Source organism: Zosterops lateralis (genome assembly GCF_965231275.1).
Source record: "Zosterops lateralis genome assembly, chromosome: 3".
Taxonomy (NCBI): Eukaryota; Metazoa; Chordata; class Aves; order Passeriformes; family Zosteropidae; genus Zosterops; species Zosterops lateralis.
Genome location: NC_139764.1, coordinates 72,254,748 through 72,279,592, shown reverse-complemented (window position 1 = coordinate 72,279,592; position 24,845 = coordinate 72,254,748). Strand labels below are relative to the sequence as shown.

The window sequence follows — 24,845 nt, the reverse complement described above, 5'->3', positions numbered from 1 at the left end:
CCTTTATATTTTTTCCTTTTAACCTTCCCAATGTTTTGAAGACCAAAGACACAAAACTGAGCAAAAAGCAAAACTGAAATCAATCAACACTTTAACTATAGCTTCTTTGAAAATGTAGGAACTGAGTTTTGGGTCACAAATACAGTGGCTTCCAAATTTTTCCTTTTCTGGAGACCATTTTTCTTCCACCTCCACGCTCTCCCCAAAGGTTTTGAAACTACAAATGCACTTCAGATTAGTGTTTCTGCACTATGAAATACATAGAAAACTGTAGAAATCCTGGTTTGCCTGGTAGGTTTCAGGCAAAATAAAACCCCTAATTTCAAAGCAATGAGATGAATCCTTGGCAGGAAAAAAAAAAAAAAGAAAATTACCCACATCCTCCCTTCTCTTTTTCTTCTTGATTTTTAATCTGCTTTAGCCTCCTCTCCACAACAAAATTAAGAATTATGCTAGTAATGACATTCTGGACTGAAATAAAAGAACATGATGAAGCAGATAGTCTTCCTACACTCAAGTTACTAAGTTCCTCTAAGTTAATATTCTGCATATATTAATAAGTTCCCATTACTAGAGCAATACATTTCAGCTTTGTAAACTATTTCCCATAAAAAGTTTTTAATAAAGCTTGAAATATTTTTTGTTTCTTTTGTTCCCTTACCTTTTTTACTGGATGTAAGCTGAGTACTAATAATGAGGTGAGATTGTAGGAATTATATTGCTAACTAGAAGAGCAAGTGTAATTAGCACTTTTCCATTCTACATTCATTCTGTTCATCCTTATATTCAGAGCAGGCTCTTCTACTGTCACTTTCAGTTTCAGCAGTGATTACATATTATCTCTCTCCATTAAAACCATGATCTACTTGATTATGTGCCCTAGCTGAAAAGTATTGTGAAAACAGGAAGCAATTTAAAATGGTAATTTGATGTATCTAAATAATTTCAATTACTAAAAGTTCTTGCCAAACTTTTTTTTTATTATTATTTTGTAAACTCATATTTTAGGTAGATGGTGTTGCAAAGTCACTCTGATAAAGTACCAGTGATTTTACTGTCACTCACTGATATTGGTTTCCTATTTATTGGTTACACAGTATTGTGACTGTATGTATCAATATGTCTGCATATACATCTTCTAATTGTTATTCACAACTTCATACTGGATTACTACTGCAGTGGTCCTCCTAATTATTAATTACAAACTTATATATATCCTTGTTATGTGAAGGGTTTTTCTTTCACTCCATTTAACATGACAAAGTTAAATACCTCAAAGCTAAGACTGCCAAAATATCACTAATCAGAATCAACAATTACTACAAGTTACATTTATAAACGTTCATATTGATAATACAACCAGTTTTCTTTTCTGTTTCTTCGACCAGGCAGAAGGGGAAAGGGAAATCACATAGAACTGTGATGCAACAACAGGTATAAAAGTATCTTAAGGTTTTGGAAAAATGGTATTTCACTGATACAAATAGCATTTGCCTGAAATAAATATGGCAAAAAAAGTGTCTGCTAAAAGAAAATAATCTCCTAATCTCCATTTATGCAATCCTATTTAAAAGGCTAAACCCACAAATTCTATTCAGTTCCATGAATGTTCAAATGTTTAGCCTAGTGATGTCTTTTTAAGGACAAATGAGGAAGAGTAAGATCAGCTATTAACAGAAACCTACAGTTTTATTTTGTTGAGGTTGTGTTTTTTTTTTTTTTTTTTTTTTTTATTTATTTATTTTTATTTTTTTTTTTTTTTTTGTTTGGTTGTATTTTTTTAAAATAAAAAAGAAGGCAAGTGTTATTTTAGCATATTTACAACAATGTTGTTACAGCATTTCGGATTTATTTGGAACTCACCATTTGCAGACCAACCTTCAAACTTTTCAAAAATGGTTTTTACTGAAGAATTCTGAACTTATATCAGTGTACATAATCACTGTAATAATAGATGTAGCAATAATGCTTCACCTGCTTCACCAATACTGTCACAAGGAGTTTGAAGAGCAGTGTACCTATGAAAAGGTACAAAGACACACACAGAACAGTATTTAAAAAGTTTAAGCATACCTGTGTTCGCAGAATTTCGCCTTTTGACAGTTGCATATCACCAGTCAACTCCTTCACAGTAATGCCAAGTGGCTCCAGACGCTTGCTGAAGTAATTTGTCATTTCGGCTGCCAAAGCCTTCATAGGAGCAACATACACAATCTGCACCAAAACAACACTCACTTGATAAATGAGCAAACCCCACAATGTCGTTTGTTTCATGGCAACCATTACAAATCACAATTTATTGTGAAATATGATGCCAGGCGCTTACAGTGAAAAATCTTAATAGTGATATATGAAAAGTAGTTATCTTTGTTGGATAAGTGTGCAGCTGTTAAAAGGACAATGGATTTTGTTTATACAGCCTCATTGCTTTGAAAATTGGTTCTGCATGAAAGCTAAATGCATTTTCATAGCTTTTTATTCACATAATAAGATTTTTAGAACACAAATAAGAATAGCTTTAACAATAATGAAGTAAATCAGAACTAGCCTTATCTTTAACTTGGAAAAGTCTAATATCCTTGAGATCATCCTGATTTCATATTCCACATAAAACATATAATAAATTTTACCTTACAAGTTAAAAAGTTGTTATTTGGTTCTTTAAACTCCTACCTTAAACTCATCCTTTTTGATAACACCATGCTGGACATGCTGGCGAATCTCATGAAGGATTGTTAGCATGGCAATGTTAGTCTTCCCAGCTCCAGTGGGGGCACAGATCAGCATGTTCTCATTTGTGTTGTAGGCAGTCTCAAAAACTATAGACTGGATTCGGTTTAGTCTTTTCATGCCTTTAAAAGCAAGTTGTCCAACCTGTTAAAACAAACAACACACATCTCTTGGATTTTTCACAGATGTTTATACATATGTATCTATTTCTTATTAATCATAAGAAAAAGAGCACATGGAAACAAACCTTCAGATATCTGTCATAATATTATTCCAAGTTTTTTTTTATTCTGAGGGTACCACTTCTACACAACCCTCAAATAAGGAATCAATAAAGAAAATAAATTATAGCACCATAACCTATACTAAAATTAATCATAATCTTTAGCCTAATACTATTTCACCACCTTTTTATTTTGAACTCAAGAGTGGGACCAAAACTAACACGCAGTAGAATATGGAACTATTAGTAATTAAACAGCATTAAGCATTAACAAGAAAAGAACAATCTACATCTCAAAACCTAAGATGACAAACTATGACTACTCTACTGGAAGATGAGGCATCAAAACAATGGAATTCAATAAAGTTCAATATTGCAAACACAGACATATAAATACAGTAAAAACTTTCTCTTGCTTTTGAGAAAATCTCCACCTTGCAATTGTTCATGTTCAGATCTTTCTCCAACTCACAACACGCTGCAGTCACCAAAAGTAACACAAAACTTGTATGTGTAATCCAAAACAAAATTTGAGAATGTTTTGAAAATACAAATTTTATAGTTGATACAGGAAATTAGGCTTATTATAGTTTAATGCATGGTTAAATTTTTTAAAGTACAAACCATCAATTACAGTAACACTTCACTCCTATTGGTCTCTCTGAAAAATTACACTTTTACCAGGAAAATCACTGTACAGAGACAGTGGCAATTTCTGCATTTGAAGATCATAAAACCTTTGCAACTGAAGAAAAGCCCTTCAAATATAAAATTAATTTTCTAATAAACTTACTTTTTTTTAGTTACTTTTCACAGATGTTTAAAATAGACTGCAGAATACATAATTATTTTCTATCTAGATTTAATTACCTGCACTGCTTCTACTACAAAGAACGAAAAGTATCTTACTGATATATTTGAAGACTCCAATTTTTACTTTACTTGTAGAAAACAACAAAAATAAAGTAAAGAACAGGCCTCAAAGAATCTTCTGAAGATCTCCTTTTCCATTATTCTGTGCGGTTTAATTAATTTACAGTGCTTTTCTATGGTAAAAGCCTCTCCCATATCAAATACTCTTCCCAATTCATTCCAATACTAAGCAAATTATTTGAGCAGGACTTCTCTAGGTAATGCAAACTTAGGAATGAGGGATTCATCAGCTATTTATATAAAATACTTAACTTTGCAACAAACAACACTGTTTATCATTGTGCTGCAGCTTCCTTGTGATGATGATACAAATTACAAATATACATAAGTAGATCATTTTCACAAAAAATGAGAATGCTCTACTCTTAAATATATATTAACTAACCAACTGTAGTTTTAATTAGATGGCTTTGAACATGCAAAAACAACATTCACTGATATACAAGTCAATGAAAATGCTATGCAATTAACACACACTTTCTTTTTGAAAAACATCTTTTTCACTTTAACAGTACCTCTGCCTTAGAGCTTTTGGGTTGAAAACTTCCTATGCCCCACTGAAAAAGTAAATACTATTCAAATCATGAAGTGCATTTGTATTTGTAGGATTGACAAATCTCAAATATATCAAAGTATCTATTTTAAACCATTGTCTTTGGTGAAGAAAAATGAAGAATCTAATGCAACTAATTCATACAGTTTTCATCAAGTTTCTTCAGATTTTTAGAGGCTAAATTTCAGGATTACAACAGTTTTCACTGTCACTGTTTTTGCACAGTTTACTCTGCTTGCAACATTACAGGAAGAAAGCTTATTTCTTTTGCACCAAGTTTTGTACACATAATGTGTATTTCGTGTGTCATCTTCAAAATTCATTTCATCTTCATGAATGATACTCTTATAAAGCATTAATGGTTTTCCTGGAGACCTGTAGAATATCTTGGTGCTATCAGGGTTCAATCAGCTATTTGTATGGTCTCCTTAGGCATTTAGGTTTCTAACTTCCCTGTTACTTCATTTTGAGATTTCCTGACAGGTCTTTGAAATTGGTTGTATTTTTTCCTTTTCTCTCCCATTCCATCGAGTTGCTTTTAGAAGCTATTATAAACACTGCATGAAGTTCACACTCATGAACACCATTTACAGCATTTATAACAAAGGATCTACAGAGAGAAACTCACAAATACAATGGGTGATTACAGAATTGAACTAATAAAACACTACATTACACAGTATTACATTGTTTAAAGAAGTAGTTTTTAAGCAAAAGTAGAAACATTGCTGTGAAAATGAAGTCCAGCCTAAGTATCTTCAGAAATGGATGACAGGAATTTTTCACAGTAACCCATTGAATTTGTGTGGCTTTACACATACAGATCACCTTACAGTGAAGTGGTTGTTAACACCCTTAAATATATCTTAAGTTTTCTTAAGCTAGTGCCTGTAAAAATATGCTGTTCCAGCTTCTCCTAAACTTTAAGTCTGCAGCATAAAACATCTTTTTCCTTTACGTTTGGCAGAAATTACTTATAATATAGGCCTAGCATATTCGATTGTAAGCAAAAATAAATACATATTCAGAAAAATAAAAATAATTTCCTGTCTCTTTTCCCATTGGAAAATATTAACACCATGGATTAAGACTGACTTGATAAGCAGCAATAAAAAACCAGATGTTCCTGAAAAAAACAGATGAAGCTGTGCAGCAAGTTAGAAAAATTAACTTCAGCCTGTTTTCTGGAAAGGTGCTAAGCCTATTGAAACAGGAATATTAAGAGCAGAATAAAGATTAACAAAAAAAAAAAACCCCAAAACAACCAAAACATAAAAGCCTGGTTAAGAACTAGAAGTACTTTTTTAAAAAAATAATGGTATTCTGAACCAGAACCTAGTTTTTCACTCAACACACTAATTAATTTTCAAGCCAGCACTCACAAATCAATTTACAACATTCAGAATCCCCAAACAGTCAATGAATAATCTTTGAAAGTTGACTCTGCAGGAATATACTAAGGATTAAAAAAGCTACATGAGAAAGGATTTTTTTTTCCTCTGGAGGTACTAAGACATCTTCAAACGAACTCCCCATTAATTGAAAAAATATTATCTTTCCTCTAAATTCCATTTTATTCCATGCAGTAAGTACAAGTGTGTAATCCAAACCCAGTAGTTTTGCCCTTACAAAATAGTGAGGCAGCATACAGAAATGCAACAGTATGCATGGAAGTCCACAGTTTGACAAAGGTACTAGAAGATTTGGTCTTTTAAATTGTCATTTGCACATACTACTATTTTTAAAATAGAAATCAATTTTTTTTTCCTCTGGCACATAAACATGAGCCAAGGCTTCTACAGACTAACTCCTTTTCAGATAAACCACTGAAATCCCTTCTTGCTTAAAGGACTGGTAGCCACTGGATGGCAAAAAGTGTTTTTTTACTGAAAATGAATGAGATGCAACATTTTTAGCCTTCTATTCTACAGCTGATTTATCCCTAGAATTCAACACAAACCATAGGAAGTTTGAGTAGAATACAATCTGAGTGTTCCTCTCAACTAACAGGATTTCAAGCCTAAGATGATGCCATTTTTACTCATGTATGAATCAATATGAAAATCCACTGAGAAGCAACTCTTTCCACAAACCAGATGATACTCAAAGCAGCTGTGACATGAATGAATAAATCCCCTGATTTTACTTCAGTAAGCTTTCCAATTGTTTCCCATGGAATTTATTGTTACAACTAGTGCATTTATGAATAAATGAGATTACACTTAAGATATTCTAAATCAGAAATTTTCTCAGAAAGATATTTGTGTATTGGTGCTCTGACAGCAATTTAAAAATAGGAAAAATTTGTTTAAGTCATTAAAGTGATCTATATGAATGAGTCCATACAGTTCAGTCTGCAGGCAAATTTCAGCTCAGAAACACAACTACTTCAGCAACACAGTAGTGGCAGTGTCTGCTCTAAACAGCACAGACCATCAGCACTTAAGACAGAGTTTTAGTCATGCAATTCACTACTAAGACCTTGTAGAAATGCTCTGTAATGATGACATCTTCTGTCCTGTTATAACAAAGTAATAAGATTACTACCCATTTATCTTAGAGATAATCCATTGCACTCATAAGCCAAGGCTGAGCTTTCAGCATTTTCCCTACTTATTGGCTTTATTTTAATGTAGAACTCTTTTATGCAAAGTACCTTATACATCTCAGGTGAAACAAATCCCATTCTGCAGTCAGCTGTTCTACTACACTTTCAGTTAAAAACCTAATTGATCTAACTGGTAATAGTATGACTAATCCATGCTTTTTTACATAAGCCCCATGAAATTCAGGATATGAAGCTGTCATGTCCCTTGTTCTGACACATAAATAATCTCTAGGTCATCTTTCCCCTTTGCTGTCCTTTGGAATGTTGCTGGTTAAAACACACATCTATGCATATATACTCATATGCACACACAAACATATGTTTTATATGTATCTATAAACACACATACATATTTTAATAAATATATTCCCACTGTCCTTCTGAATTATGAATAATTAGTAATCACCCCCACTTTCTAATTATGCATCTATACACTTAAAGCACTTTTGTGCCAGTGTAAATCCTATTTTGTTACTGAAGGTACACTCAGAAATAAACAGAGATTATACCTGGGGATTTCCAAAGCTTTCCTCTCCTGATGACACTTTTCTGCTACTAATATTCTGCTACTTCCATGAAAAAGTGGTAGCTCATGGGATTAAGGAACAGAAGTAAATAAAATGTGTAACTATATAAATAGCATAAAAGTAAAATTATTTTTATGTTATCTTAGAAGCACTATTTGAGAATATAATTTCCTACCTGCCCCAAAGACTGAAATGTTGTCTTTCAAAGTGCGCATATACATTTTAAGCAAAGGCTCGTAACACATAAAAGAAAAACTGCATGATGTTTGGATCTGCTCCATTTAGCACCAAATCATATCAGTGAGATTTCATTGGACTTAGGGGAACAATTTTTGCAGGAACAAGTAGCATACACAAAGATATGAAAATTATACAAGCGTACCAAATAGAGCTTATGACTGGCTTTGGGCCATAATCAGCATTACAATTTCTTCAAGTAAGTACAAATTATATCTCACCTAGAGTGTAGTACCTGAAGAGTTATGTGCTATAAAAGAAGCTTGCAGTAGAACACCTTAGACAGATGCAAATAACAAAAGGCACCAGAGAACCAGCAGCTTATCTTCAGCACCCTACCTGGTGCAAGTGACTAGCCTAGAACTGAAAGCAATTCTTGCATGGTATTGTCTATACAGGTCACTGTTAGCAGCAACCACAGATCACAAAGTCATTTAACTTAAAAATCATCCAGTTCAGCCCTTCTGCTCAAAGCAGGATCATTTACACCTATGTAGTTGTGTTCCAACTATCAGCAAGGATGGAGACTCCACAATCTCTCTCAGCAAGGTCTACCACTATTTGACCACCTCACACAAATTACTCTCCTGTGTTCAGATGAAATCTCATGTGTCTTTATCTGTGCCCATTTCCTATGGTGCTGCCCCTGGGCACAACTGATGAGAGTCTGGTTCCCTCTTTGTTAATCATTCTCACATCAGGTATTTATATACACTTGTCAGATTCCCCCTGAGCCTCCTCTTCAGCTCTCTCACATTCTCCTCACACAAAAGATGCTCCAGTCCCTTAATTAAATTAAGAAGTCAGAAGAATTTCTAGAAATGACAAATGACGAAGCATAAAGGTAAAATTATACTCTGATGCCTTCGAACAGAGAATCACAGCCCATATAAGACTTCTTTAAATATGTTCTTAATTGGAATTAAACATACTTTAGAAAATTACAGTCTTTATTTTTAAATTATCACCACATTCGCTGGTTAATGCATTAAGTAAGTATTTAAGTAGCAGTAGCCATCAGAAACCAGGGAATTTTCCATACTTTCAAGTTATATTAGTATCTTTAAACTCAAAATGAACATTGCAAAACTCACCTGGATTCTGATGGGGTTTACTAGAGTAAAAGTAAGTATCCTGAGGGGGAAAAAAATTTGTATGTTCATTCTATATTAAAGGATCTCCTCTGCTCAAAGTTACCATAACACAAAAACTATGAAAATTATTACGATTTTGCTCTTTTTGGAATGCTGCTTCTAAATCGTGATTAAACATTCCCTGTCCAGACCTTTTAGACTTCACATTTGCCAAACACTGAGAGTTTTACTGAATTACTCAATTCTCAGAAATGTCAAAATTCTGGACAGTTCATAACAGTGAGTGCTGTTCATGAAACAAACTTTCACTAAAGAAGACCCAGACTCCATCCAGAGAAATCCAGAACAGTTCTATTAAAAAACAAATTGCAGCAAAATTTAGGAGTATAATGTTCTCCTCCTACCAACTATGGAAACATGGGCCCTCCTTGCAAAAAAAGAGGCAGTGAAAACCAAAAAGTCAATGAACAAAAAGCTTCTATATCTGGTTTTGTGTGCTTGTGGTTATGTTTAGTTTGGTTTCTTGTTTTGTTGGGTTTTGTTTGTTTGTGGGTTTTTGTTGCTGTTTGTTTTGTTTGTCATCAGTCCTGCCTTCTACACTCTTGAAGAAAGAAGAATGCTCTATTCAAAATCAAGAGGTTTTGGGGAAAATATTTACCTTCATATATGACAGCTAAGCGTTTACATGCCTGAAGCAATTTCTACAAAAATCCTTGTAAGTCTACAGTTACATTGTCACCAACTTTATATATAAACTATTCTCTTGATGAGCAACACTATACAAACAACTGCAGCAGTCATATCTTTTCTACAGACTACTGAATTATTCAAACACCTACTCTTGTACTAAAAAGACAACATTGAGAAACCGTCTTGGGTTTAATGTATAGATTAAATCCAAAGACATCTGCATGTATACACCCCAAATCAGTGTGAAGGGAATGACAGGACAGCACTATGGCACTATAAAGCTTTCACTGCTCTGAGTTAAAAAACTGAAACAGCCTGAGCAATCTCCTCCCCTTGCTGGGAGAACTGTGTTGTGTTCATCAACCTAGTTATAATATGACAAAAGATTATAGACAGAGTGATTATACCCTCTGGTGATTTGATTTGAGAAAATGAATAACAAAGTGTTTCAGAAAGAGTTTTCCATAAAAGTAACTATTTCTACAGAAAATGTGCATAAGTTTTGGCATCCAAACAGACACGCAGGAAAGATTCTGATTTCAATGACATTGCTGCAAACTCAAAAATATCCAATGTCAAGAGAATTATTCCAGATTATAGCAATGAAATGGAGATCAGAACACAGCCTCCTCTTGGAGCCTTCTGATGCCATTTGTGAATTACACACAAAAATTACCTTGAACTAATGCAGCTGAAGGAAAATTGGCAACAGTTGTGGCATTTCCTAATAACCTCAGAAGTTAAAATCTTATGAGGATAGGAGGATTTGAGTTTAATTTGATCACATTTCATCCATATTAAATGTACCCAAAAAACTGTTTTCCTCCTCATAAAATTAAAGAATATCTTAATGCTGTGCAAAACTAAAACTATGTGAGAATGAAATTTTAAAAAAAATTACATATTTAAAATATATATATTTAAAATCTACATTCAAAATATCTACAAATTTTTAAGAAACATTTTAGATGTCCCTGGCTTGCCATGTACTGACATCTCCACTATCTCCCTGACTTCTCTAGATGGAACAATGAGGAAACTGATAATGTTTATATGCTAGTCTATTCTTCAGGTCTTGTTGGGTTTTTTTCTAATTCAGAGAACACTCTCATAATTTCTTATATTTAAATACAACTAAAAGAGACTCCTAGCTCTCTTGATGGAATATTGCTCTCATAATTTATTCCCCTGGGAAAACACAGTGCATCTCTAAGGGGAAAAAACTATCACTATTAGATGCACACTGACTCAAAAGCAACTGTAATCAAAGAGTGAATATAGAAAAACCTTTCCTAGTTGTTCAATAATATAGACACTGCAAAGCAAAGGGAGAAACCCAACAAAAAAATAAGGAAAGACAACAAAGGCATTGAAAAAGTAGCTACATACATTCTGGCCATTGGTGGAAAAAAAGTCAGGCTACTAACATGCAACATAGAAACTGAAGTCCTTTTTTCTAACCAATATAAAATGGTTTCAGTTAACATTTCCCAAGTAAGGAGATTATGATATGTTTTGAAACTACATAAAAATTACTTTTTGGAAATTGATTTTTTCTATGAATCACCATTTATGAACTACCTGGAAGAATTTTAAAACAACTGCATCATATCAAGAGAAATTTATTATTTTTCTTCTATATTCTTGTTGCTGTTTTAAAAGAATGTCACTGCCAACAAAAAAAAATCTAAGCAGGAAGCTGTGTTGCTGAAGGCATACATTCATCTCAAAAAAGGTGTGACTACTCCAACTAGCCTATAGAGATAACTGGAAAATTTAGTTGAAATTGAGAATACTGACAAAAAACAGCAGACAGTTTTTGGCCAAACCTCAAAGGTACAGACAATGAGGAAGAGACAAGATATCAGACAAAAAGGATCAAAGTCCTAACTCTCCCATTCCACATAGACTTATGTGAGTGACTGAGGTATGGCTCAGGATAAAGACACAAAACTTTCAGAAGGACTGCATCCAGACACTTACATTCAGCAATTCTCAGGAATTAATAATCTCAGTATTAATGGAAGATTAATACACTTAAAATTACAGATTCACAAAACCTGAAATGCTCAGTAAGAAGGTAGTTCCTACCTTGCAAACAGCACTATAGATGTCACAAAGCTTTCACAGGTCCTTTGTAAAGTGCTGTAGGTTACAACTGAAACAGATACTTTGTTTTCAAAGAACTACAGCATGGGCCAGGTTGGAAGGGACCACAGTGGGTCTGTGGTCTGGTCCAACCTCCCTGCTCAGGCAGGGTCATCCAAGAGCACAGGGCACAGGATTCTGTCCAGATGGTTCTCGAATATTTCCAGCAATGGACAATCCACAACCTCTCTGGACAACCTGCTCCAGTGCTCAGTCACTCCTACAGTAAAGTTTTTCCTTCAGTTCAGGTGGAACGTGTGCATCAATTTCTACCTTTTGCCTCTTGTCCTATGGATTGGCACCACCAAGACGAGCCTGGCTCCATCCTGTCGATAACCTCCCTTCAGATATTGACAGACACTGATGAGGTCTCCTCTCGGTTGTCTCTACAGTTTGCTGCTATAGTAGTTATTAATATGCAAACTTTTTTTTTTCTTATGTAGTCAAATTATTAATGCAAAATTTGAGTCAGGCATTCATATCTAGATAATGCATGATGACAACAGGCCACAAAGTCTCTGTATAAGGAATACACACAGCAGGAAGACAGTCTCAAACTTGGAGGTCCAGAAGGACAAAGGTCCACAAGCATCAAAAGCAAGTGGAAGTAGAATCAGGAACACAGAAAATTATCTCCAACACAGTCTCAGATGACTCAGGAAAAAAAAAATGTCCATCCCTTTCAGATTCAGGGAACGCAGGAGAGAAGAAGGAATATTTACAAGTAGGTTTCCTTCTTTATATTATGTTTTGACAAGTAATTCCTACGAATGATTAAATAAAATCATCTTCCTCTATATTTTGTTTACTGCAAATGAAAAGTTCATAGTTCCCTTCTCCTTATTAATTCCCAACAAGCTAGTATTATATAAGGCATATTTATTTATTAGTGCAAAAGCTAAAAACTTCACTCTTATTTTTTAAGTCCACTTCCAATGAAAGATTAGGTGGTATAACTGAATAGTGAAATAACTGCATGATTAGGTGGTAGGATAATTTCAATTTTCCAATTAAAATTCAGAAAAATTATTTTGTTGTAAAAAGATACAAAACACACACACAATCTGTTTTCCGCTTTAAGAGACTTTATATCATTTTTTGCTCCTTGTTGTTCTGCTGGCTCAAACAATGGGTCTTCAAAAAGTTTAAAAGTTTCACTGTATTAGTATTTATTGTGTGATCTTGAGGTAAATGGAAACTTTGAGCTGAATAGCCCATCAGTTATAAAGTCAATCTTCTAGCCATATAGCTCTTCTATAAAACATTACAAAAACACTTAAAATAATTTGGTGATTTCTAAGTGAATCCCTTGATGAACCATCTCAGTCTCATTTCTATCACTGAAAGACACAATCCATTCTTATCTAAGACAAAATATTAATTTATTAAGGAGCATACAGAAATTTGTGCTACTTAAAGACAAGACTAAAATCAAACAAACCATAACTTGTCTAAAATATTTTGAGCAAAAGTTGATCTTTTAAATGTTGCAGCACTTCAGAACCAGCATATACCTCCCTTTGAAAATTCTCACTTGGAGATTACATTTCTTAAAAATTAAAACCAATTTTGGTCTTTGGTATAATTCGAATTAGCATTTAAGATACTATCCTGTATTTCACTTTAAATGAAGATCTAATTCTTGTAAGAATGAAAGTCTGCCTTCGGGGATACTATCAAAGTAAAGCAGACTACTGCATTCTTCCACACACATACAATGAATTTCCACTGAGGAGTGGCTATTCCCCAAACAGGATGCAGCAGAAGAACATTCTCCAGTCTTAATTACTAAAACAACTACAACTACTTTGACTTGTTTTATTTAAAAACTTTACAGATTTCTGCATGTGCTTCCCACTAACGTCCATATTCATGTCAGTGACATGAATGTGACCCCTAAAGAATGAAAAATTAAAACTTAAAAAGTTGCTTTCTCAATTTCAATATTTCACTTATAATGATCATTTAATGAGGCAAAAAAAAAACCCCAACCAGCTGCAAAGTCACCAGGTAGACATATTTGGATTTCAAATATTACAGTGATTAAGTACAAGGGGAAAAGAATGCTGTGAACCAAAAAGCTGGATTTCTTTTGAGCTACATGCAGCTGCACTGTGTAAGAGCATGTCTACCTGAAATGCTTCTTGGAATTTTACTGGTCATTGGGTTTACTCTACAAAATTCAATACATAAAATCACCCAAATTACAGTCAGTCCAACTTTGCAAATTGAAGTGTAAATATTACCTTCCTTGAAAGCAAGGAACCCTGTTTTTAAGAGCAGAATAACAACATTTCATATTACTGCATAGTTTTGAAGTACAGATCTCTTTCAGTATTTTATTTTTAAATGACCCTTAATTAATTCAATACTATTTTATGCATGCAAAGGCATTAGTTCTAAATGTTTCTGTTAATATTTTATCTGTTAATGTAGAAGGCACTTCAGGATAATGTTTTCAAGCTATTTACTTTAGCTTATGTTAACATGACAAACTATTTCTTCCTACAAAACTTAACAAAGCCCAGAAAAAGCTATCAGAATGCTTTGGAAGGTAATTATAGCTGAAATTAGTAATAATTTTAACACATCAAGTAAAAATGAAAGAATGGCAAACAAGAATATTCCCAGAGGATTAACTATTGCTGTCATAATCTTTCTAAGCTCAATTTTCTCCTCTATTTCACTTAAATTCACACTTCTACTACCCTAGATGACAGCCTCATTTTACAGTATAACTATTAGAAGACTTTTTTCCTAACTATAAAATACTTTTTCCTAACTTTCCTAACTAAGAATAGCTAGTATTTTCTCCTACAAAAACACAGCTATTTTGTTTTCATGAATTACAGGTAAACTATCAGCATTCACAGAAGTTTTCCTACCATAGGAAAATTAAATAGGTGAGGGATGATGACCTTGTGTGATGGGGTCACCAACATGTGGGAACAATGAAAGTTTAAATACCAAAAGACAGAAAGTACAATAGTTTTAAAAGCTATTTGGAAAATTTGTCCGTTTACTTCTGATTGTAAAACTTATTTTTGTTTGTGCATTAACATCAACAGTGAATGAAATATGCTACAACAAAAAAGGGAACATATGGTCTCACAAACCCCCCAAGATACACCTCTCAAACTAAGCCAAACAAAAACTGAAAACTTCCTCTTTGGTAGCATAATCTCCTCCAGACTGGCTGCATCCTTTAGTAGCACACTACACACAGTGTAGATGAGAACTTCTGGCTGCCAAATCTAGTTTTGCATTTTATTAAAAGAAGAACTTAAACTAGTTACAAGAACGAGAAAGTTGCTCATAAGGGGTGCTCTTCTGTATAAAAAAAAAAAAAAAAAAAAAAAAAAAAGCCTTATTTTTTTCTTACTTTAAGTATTCAGAATCAGTTTTACTGGATGAATCTTTATACAAATTAAAATCCTGACAGGTAAGAGCAGGTACTTTGTTAGATTACTTCTAGATACAGGCAGATGCATCTACTCCCACAGTGGCTCAGCAGGTGTTGTTCAGCAGCTGGTGCCCTTTACTGGTTTGCCTTTGTAAGTGTTCCCATCAGATTTTCAACTATTTCAGCATTACACAATATACACACGCTTGGCAGCTGTGTAGGAAATGAAACAGGCTTAACATTTTATTCAAATCAGATGCAGTCAATTTTATCTCATGTTAATATTAAAAAGTCCATTTCCTTATTCATATTTACTACTTGCATGAAAAGGAGCAACTTAAACAACTGTTGTTGTTTGTAACTCTTACAAGACAGTATCTGCTAAATATTTTAAAGCAATTTTTGTTTAGTGTATTACATACAGCCATGTTAAAGAACAGACTAAAAGAAATGAAGTTCTCTATATTCACCAATACAGATGTCCCTATTAAACTCTGACCCATATTATCAATTATTAATTGATCTTGTATTTGAAATTCTCTGCCCAAGAAGAGATAACTCAAGATTTTACAGAACTCTTTTCAAAAAAAATAAGGTTGCACATAGAATAAAAAAAGTCTCTCTAAATGAGAAGATCCGTTTTCAATTACAACCTCACTAACGAAAGGACATTTGAAAACATTATTTTTTATTCACTTTTCACAATAAAAAAGACTTTTTCTTGCTTCACATAAACTCACTAGTGGGTTTTGCCTGTTGTCATTAAAATCAAGCCCTTGAAAATAAAAATACACATAAAAACACCGCAGAGGCTGATACAACAAAGAACATATTTACCACTTTTTTATAGCATCCTTGCCCTTCTTAACACCTCCACTGTCTTAAACGTGATTTGTTCATGTAACAACATCAACTTACAAGACGTTAAAAGGTGTTAACAAGATGTTACATACTCTTATTATGAGTATATAATTAAATAAGCTAACACCAAAAAAAAAAAAAAAAAAAAAAAAAAAAAAACAAACAAAAAAAAAAAACAACAAAAACAAAAACAAAACAACAACAACAACAACAAAAAAAACCCCAAACAACAAAAAAACCCCCAAACCAACCATAATGTATTTGTTAGGACGAAAGGGTTCAAACTGGAAGATTTGACAAGGATGCAACAGTTTCAATCAGTGACCTTGCAGCTGGGACTGCTAAGAATGTCAGTGTGGGAAAACTCCATTTATTACGCCTAGTGTTGTTCATCCTCTGCCTGTTCTGAAAAGTATTCTGAGAAGATTCCAGTGTTGAGATAACACATTCTCACAGACATACTTGAGCCTCCTGCTGAGAGAGAGATCATAAAGGCACAGCCTTGTGATAAACTCAAATGTATGAATCCCTGTGATATACTGGCCTTTGGTAGTGGGGCTGCTACCTCCCCTTCCCCCTGTGTCCACTAGGATGAGCTAAACCTGTGTGGCTCTGCCTCTTTGGGATGAATTAAGTCTAAGGGTGCTTGTGTCTCCAGATGTTGCAGCAGCCCTCTTGTTAGAGGGGAGAAATGAGCTGAGACACGGACTTATCACAGCATGTAAAGGGTTCTGGTTTATTCCTCTTCACAGCTCAGCCATCCTGATTCCAACTATTCACTGACCCTGGCTGCAGCAAGCTCCTACTGTAGGTTTCCCCTGCAGCCTCTCACTGCTGGGATAAAAAAAAGTTTATTTCCTGATAAACCATGACTGCATGTATTGGTTTGCAGACTCTGACTGCAGGCTTTTCCCCAGCTAGACTATGGCTGCAGGTTCCAACAACAGGCTCTAACTGCAGACCCAGATTCATCCCACAGCAGTGGTTCTCTCATCATCATCATCATCATCATCATCATCATCATCATCATCATCATCATCATCATCATCATCACCAGCCTCTGCCACCCTTCTTCCTCAAGGTTCCCCCTCCTGACCTAACTCACTCCCTTTTATCGCACTTATCCTTATTGGATATAGCTTATCGGGGGGCATGGCTGTATTGGGTAATTAACACAGCTGTTAATTATTGGGGGCAAGATTACCTTTATTCTCTACACCTGCATGTCTCTGCCACCCAGCCTTGCTGGCAAGGTAATGCAATAAACTTACTCTGCCTGGCAGCTGTGGCCACCTGCATGTGTCAATTCACACAGTATTATACAATCTACTATATCCTAACAGCACCTGGCAACTGATTTTTAAACAAAAAAGATAAATGCCTTGGTAATCTTCAAAGGATTAAAAGCACAAGACTACAAAAGGTCTTGAACTAAACTCCATATGACACTAGGACAAATGCAACTGAAAGAACAAACGATCAGATCATATTTTAAGCACTCCATTTTAAGAGACTGTAAGGTAGGTAAGGGCATTATATTACAGCTGAAAAGCAAGGAGAAGCCTATTGGTCAAAAAGAAAAGATAGTCTTTCATTGAAGAGTCATCTGAAACATACGTGTACATGAGCTAAGACTGCATATGGTGCAAAGGAAACCTTCATTCAGTCTGATTCCAAAAGGATCCAACTTGCCCAGTGTCAAACCAAAGCAAATAAATCTGCTGTCAGTCTACAAAAAGATGGGTTTACGGCACAGGTAGAGAGAGAACACTGTTTTCTAATAAGAAAAGAGTTGCACTGCTAGCTGCTATGCTGGTTGCTTTTTAAAATCAGAGACAATTGTACAATCTGGAAAGACTTGCGGGTGCAAGCCGTTATCTATAAATTTCTCCAGTAATCCTGGTAAACCAAAATGATAAGAAAGTATCTACAATACTTTCCCATTCTTATGGGACAATAGTAAAAGCCTGTTTTTGTTATACTTTTCTGGTGAAAATCTTCCCAATTTGCATAAATATAGTCTATTTTTAAATGTCACATTACTGTGATTTGATCCACATCATCAAACAAAAATACAAGTCATATCATATAAATAGGCCAAGGAGGATGTAGTTTAAGCAAATACAGGCTTACAGCTGATCAATTATAAAATGCTTACCTCCAAAACTCATGTGAGATGTGATGTACTTGCTTCCTTTACCTTCATTCCCCCATCCCAAAGGATGTGAACTGTTTATTACTTCCACAATAGTGGATAGACAGATGTTGTTCCAGTAAGTGCAGGCTGCTGCCCAGTGAAAGCTGCCTTTTGCTTTTCATAGAATCTGACGTAACATCATGCTTCAGTTTACATCTACCTCCAATTATTCATCATTCCCTATTTTTTTGCATCCTACATAAATCTCTTATAAAGACAGATTGGCTTGACTACCTTCTTTGCATACAGATCTTTCTTAAAAATAAAATAGTAGAAATCTTGCAAGCTGAGGGAGGCAAAGAGAAAGACACATAAAATTGTGGTCTATTAAAAAGCCTGTTACTTTAATAACCAACTCTGCATTAATGGGAAATATATATATACACATACCCCATATACATGTACGTATGTGTTTTACATATATAGGCATAGTTTACAAAGATTTTTTAAGTATCTAAAATGTATATGTTACTATCTTTTTTAAGTTTATGATAATGTTGGACTAAGAATGGATGACAGACTCCAGAGAAGTCACACCTGCCAAACATGGAGCTGCTTCAGAGAAAACAGTTCTAATTTTTTATCCTGCATTAAGAGATAGGTCCTCAAAGACTGCAATAGTATCAAACATCTTTTTGGTGAGTCAAAAATCACAGTTTTCAAATCCAAACTCATAATCCTTACCAGCAAGTGCCACTGCATTTCAAAGTATTATTTGAAAACAAGAATTATAAAAATATAAGACTATTCCATTTCTTATTATCTTTTACTATCACTACTTTAAAAGAGAAAATCTTTATGCTCAGTCCAGATCTTTTGAGATAGTTCATCCTTTTCTCTCTTGTTTCAGCACTAGCTTAAGCTCTTATTCTGATATTCTAGGAAACCTGCTTGACATATTTTGATATAGACTTCAGATATGAAAAAATACTCCTCTATTAGGAAAAAAGTAGATATAAGTGGAACTATGTTTGGAACAATAATCTCAGATTATTGGACAAAATTATCCGTCTGTAAAGTATTTCTTAATCACATATTTATTCCTTTATATCTACCTATTTAATTACTAATCTTCTCCACTGGTATTAAGTTTTCAACTTGTCAGATTCCTGGTTATTGGAGAGTGGCCATAATTGCTGGTCCTCTCAAGCTGTGCTCTTAAGAACTCTGCCTCATTGGAGGTGACATCCACTTGTCATGTTAAATCAAGGGACCCAGACTTTTACATTTCATTATGCAATTAATTCAAAGTTGTACTGTAACATTCATAAAGCCTTGCTATCCCTGTAATGTAACTGTATTTCAAGTACTATATAAAATCTGTTTGACATGACCATGGTCTTTTTCTTTTTCTCTAAACTATTTAAAGGTTTCTTTTTCTCTAAATTACGTAAGTATGGTTTTTTTTGTTTTAAAGATGTTACACAAAATAAATAAGGTTTGTAATCTGAGACACATTAAAATCAGTAATCCTATTGAACAAAAAACCCCATCTTAATGGCAAAGTCATATTAGAATAGTAGAAAGGTTTTATGAATCCAGAAAATTGTTATGGTATCATTTCTAGTATTAAAGGCTGTATCAATAAAGTAAGACCTTTTTTCAAAATACTTTTTGATTTATCATAACGGGAAGATGTTATCCATTGCTGAAAGAAAAAACGAGCTTCTTAGCATTAAGGAAATCATATAGTAACATCTATCTGCAGTGAAAGCTGCAGTCAAGTGAGGTACATGTTTAAAAATATTACATTCAATGAATTATATTCAAGCACAGCAAGTGTCTTTCAAAGATGAATTAGTAGCCAGCCACAGAGCATGTTTGCATTTCTACAATGTGAGATTACAGCTAAATTTTAAAATCAGAATACCACTTTACAGCTTGCACATCATAGCAACAGATCTTTTTAAAGAAGAGTTAATAAATTATTTCTATTAAGAAACAGAATTGTCTTAATGGAAAATATGATAATTTTATACAAGATGGACAATGAACTGCTGGTTCGGCATGAAGCACATATTTTTGCCTGCTTTTAGCCAAAGCAATAATATTTATTCCTAGAATTTTTATGAAACAATGCCTAAAAGCTTCATTTAATGGTAAGTCAAATAATCAAACAATTTTATGCAGAAATTTTACATACAGCATCTAGAATTCTAAAATCATTATAAGATACCATTGACTTAACTTACTGAAGAAAACTCAGCCAGAACTTGTAGGCTTTAAGATTATTAAGTGTTGAATCTTAATTCAAATATTTTTGTTCACCTGGTATTGCACATATTCAACTTTCTTTGAACCCCTCTCAGTGAAATACGAGACAGCCTGCAAACCCTAATATACATTACCAGACATTAAAGCAATTGTACCTTGACCTACATGGTTTTTCTTAAGTTGGGACTAATGATTACAGAACTTGTAGATTCTCCTCAGAGCAATTTCTGAGCATAATTCATTGGATAAATGGCAAGACTTCAATAAAAAGCAATTTTTTTAAAATTATTCCGTACGGTTTAGCTATCAATTGCTGTTTGGAAAATATGCAACTGAAATACGCACTAAAATCAACTTTGGAATTAATCATCCAATATTCTAGATATGAAAAATGTAATTTATCCAAAAACATGCATACTTCTATTCAGCAGACTTACCTTGTGCAAGTCTAAAAACAAGAAAACATTACAGGAAAAGAGAGAATATTGATTTTGTAATAATTCCTTCACATAGTGCAGAGAGAAAAAAATACCTTTCTTATTTAGATCATTAAGCAGTGCTAGTAAAAGGAAATGGAAATAACATGAAAAAAATAAATAAATCCTACCCTGAACATCCACTTTAGGTAAAAAGCTGAAGTAATTTTTCACCACCAGCAAATTTTTAGATAAAACCTGTTTTCACAATCTTGAAGAGTAACTTTTCCTGGCCTGGGTTTATGACTTTAAAGGTACATTTATTTGGCAAAAAGCCTGGCACAAAACTACCTTTATAGTAAACACAAAAAATATATTTCACTAATGGTCAAGCTGCATGTCAACTGAGCAAAGATAATAAAGTCAAGCTTGTGCTTCCCCAATTTTTAAAATTCTCATTATTGAAACAAGCTAGCTGGCACATCGCTTGTACAAATAGTAGAACCGTAATACTTCAAATTAAACTGATGTGACCAATCGGCTACTTATGAATCACCTGTGCTTGAACTGTGGTAAAACCACACTTCTCTGAGAAATAATAAATGTCAAGAAAAATAGATATCTACAAAAGAGGCTGGGATTTATTGCCTTTGTGTAAGGTAAGATGCTTTTCAACTCCTTCCATGGGACACAGTGCACCCTTCTACCTCTGAACACCAGCGACATTCCTGAGCAGCAGCACAGCTCCCTCCATGCCACCAGCTCCTGCTCCCAACTTTCCAACAGGTAGAAAATAAACAATATGAGATGACACAGGTGGAGTGAGATTGTTGGAGGAAGTGACACAGCAGTTCAGATCATAATGGAGAAAGGTAGGAGACAAAGCTGAAAAAGGAACAACACAGAAAGCAGGAGAGTGCTGAAGCCAGCTATTTATGACTACGGAATGTTTTTATGGCTGCTAAATTATACAAAGTTGGTCACTCCTGATCTCATATTTGCAGTGCATAATGGGATTAGGTATGAAAGGTAGCTACAAAATTTGGACCTTTGTCAGTCCATATGAGTCTCATCTTAGCACCTGTGTTCTTCCAGGCAGTGATTTCACTAATCCTGAAGTCATAAACTTTTTAGGAAAGCTCTGACCCTTTGCAAGGAGGTCCTAACTAAACTAAATACTTACTTTGAAAATACCAGCCATAAGATTTCAGATAATACAGTGATAAAACTAGTGTTATTTTTTCACTCTGGAGTGCAGTGGCAGATGTATCCTGGCTACACTGCCAATCCTATAAAAAAGAACCCTTTGTTAATATCTCTCCTGGTTTAAGGCATTGCTGCTGCCTTTGATGCTGGTTTTCAGAAATTTTGCCATTTTGCCTTATATTTCCACATTAGAAACGAACAAAAAAGGAAGTATATACACATTTAAAATGTGGTTAATAGGTGGTTTGTTAGAGTTAGTGTCTAGAGGAATGCATTTCTCTCATCTCTTCTCAACCTGTGTCTACAGGAAATAAGAAAATCTAAATCTTAACTAATATTTTAATCATTTAAAATGCAAGATTACTTCCAACTTATATGATGCAGAGCTTTAACTTCTGTCCAACAATTCAAAATATAAATGAACTCCTTATGAATTCAGTTCTGACCTTAGGAGTTTTGAAGATGAAATGCAATGGTGTATTCTGCAATAAACATTACCCAAATACTCCCCTCAAACTGCTGACAATGTGATCAAAATCACATAGCTCATGAAAAATGAGCTGTATGTAAATGAAAAAATACAGACTAAAAAGAAGAATAATATTTATAATTTTTAATACTATCAGGATTTCCCTAGAGAATAGCAAGTGCTTATAAAGCTCATTATATAATACTCAAAACCCCAGCAACAATAAATGGCTTGGTTGTTCTGTGCCTTTTTTCCCCTGTGGATTATGGGTTGCAGGTATATTGACTTGTTAAACAGGCTGAGTACCTTTATGTCTAGACTAAATGTCTTACATCAAAACCCTACCACTAATGGAACCTCATAGGAGTCAACAGCAGCAGAAATGTCAACTTCCTCATGATGCCTTTAGAAGTTCCTAGTCGTGAAACATCTGGTTATATTTACTGTCATCTCTACTCCTTGTCCACCTACTCATATTTTAGATAATCCTGCAAACATATCCATGCAGAGATACAACAGAGCTACTTTATGAACAGCTATACGTGCTAAGGAAACACCTGAAAATCATTGGTTTTCTGCTTTTGTTTACACTAGTTAATCAAAAATAAAACATATTACCAGAAAATCCTCATGTTCTCTAAACTGACTCCAGTTAGTTAGCAAAAATTTGTAACACCAACCAAGGTGTTTCTGAGCTTAGAGATTTAAAACAGCCATGCAGAGAAAACAACAACAAAAAAGAATTTTTCCCTAACAAAGATACATCTAGACAAAGTATGTCTTAACTTATGCATTGTCAATTCCAGCGTCTTTCAGCTCCTTGATAAAAAATTTCTATTAAACAAATTTCAAATCTATGAGTCTCATTATTGAAATCAAGAAGCTGAGAAGTCCTGCAGCTGGACAAACTTCATAAATTTGTCATCTGTTGTCACGAATCAATACTAAACTTGGGGGCAGGAATTACATGCAGGTTCAAACAATCAAAATTGTATTTGTTGTTGACACTTCTATTTGATCTCATGTGATAAGAATCATATCAAAAAGTAAAGTTCTGAAGATTGTTTCTCTTTCAAAATTTCACTGTAAAACTGAAAAGTGGACCTCTTGATGACACACAAACTACAAAAATAATTACTTACTAAATTTGTATAACTGATGCATTTTTTAGCATGTGCAAAAATCTGCCAATTATTCATTTTAGATCAGTATTTTTCTGTCTGAACCATACTTTTTCTAAAACCATTTACTGCCTTTTGAAATACTGCTATTTCTTGCAAAATGTTTACAGATTAGCAGGTAGTGTTTAGCTTAGGAAAAAGATATTTTATTGCAAAAAGCTGTCATGCTGAATATTGTCATATTAAATGACAATAGCTGCAGTGGCTGTATTTTTCAATCTGGTTAAGGGCTGTCAGTGAATTCATAAACACGATATTAGGTACTGTCATCTAAGCAGAAAAGCACAGATTCAGAGTCTAAAACTCTCTTCTGTTCTGAAAGAGTTAAATCTTTACATAAGACAATCTTTATTCAGAATCCCAATGAAGTTCTTTGCCTATATTCTCATTTCCCGCTTTCCCAGAGAGAAAAAGATGGAAAAAACGTATCCATGTTATACGCTGCAGAACTAAGAGACACAAAACCTTCTCTGTTCGCAGAGCTTGCTTTTTATGTCTCTGTTCAAATCAATACCAAATCTTCCACTTTTCAATAGACTAGACATACACAACGAGGAGTAAAAAAGTACCTGTGATGGAGTACTGCAAGTTCTAGACTGTAAATAACTAATAAGAAATTTAGTTCTCTTACCTCAGCTTTTTCACCATTTTAAATCAGTAAAAGTTGAAATCTTAACATCTGTTTTACCCGCATTTTTTCTCTTGGCTCTTTACTTTCTACCATCAAAGCACATTTTGAGATGACTTTGCAGCCCATACAGTCTACAACACCATATTCAACACCCCTGAACTGCATCAGACACTATGACTGGTGCAGAATAGTGCTGTGCAGTCAGAAGCCAACCTGTACAGGGCAAGGTACAGAAGCTCAGGCTCACTTTCTCCTGTGATCTTCAGAAGAGAGCAGAATCACTGTAATACTTTCATTTCAGTGATTCAGATCACAGCTCAAAACCATAAATAACTGAAAATGTAATGCCAAAGGATTTGAGAACTGCAACTCATGAACAAGTAGTTCAGATCAGAAATTCTTGAATCTGAGTCAACATGAAAGGGATTATATCACTGGGATTATATATATTATATATATAATATATAGATATAATATATATATATTATGTTGGGGAAGTATGTTCACCAATAACTATTCTTCGA

General features: G+C 34.1%; 1 protein-coding gene across 1 annotated transcript in view; it reads right to left on the bottom strand.

Annotated features, from left to right (window-relative positions):
- ASCC3 (activating signal cointegrator 1 complex subunit 3) overlaps window positions 1-24,845 on the bottom strand; it is a 253,462-nt gene that overhangs the window by 184,104 nt on the left and 44,513 nt on the right. The window contains exons 8-9 of the mRNA XM_083857723.1: window positions 2,674-2,874; window positions 2,074-2,214 (exon numbers count right to left, since the gene is read on the bottom strand). Coding sequence (XP_083713849.1) covers window positions 2,074-2,214; window positions 2,674-2,874 — 342 coding nt within the window. The remainder of the gene's footprint in view (window positions 1-2,073; window positions 2,215-2,673; window positions 2,875-24,845) is intronic.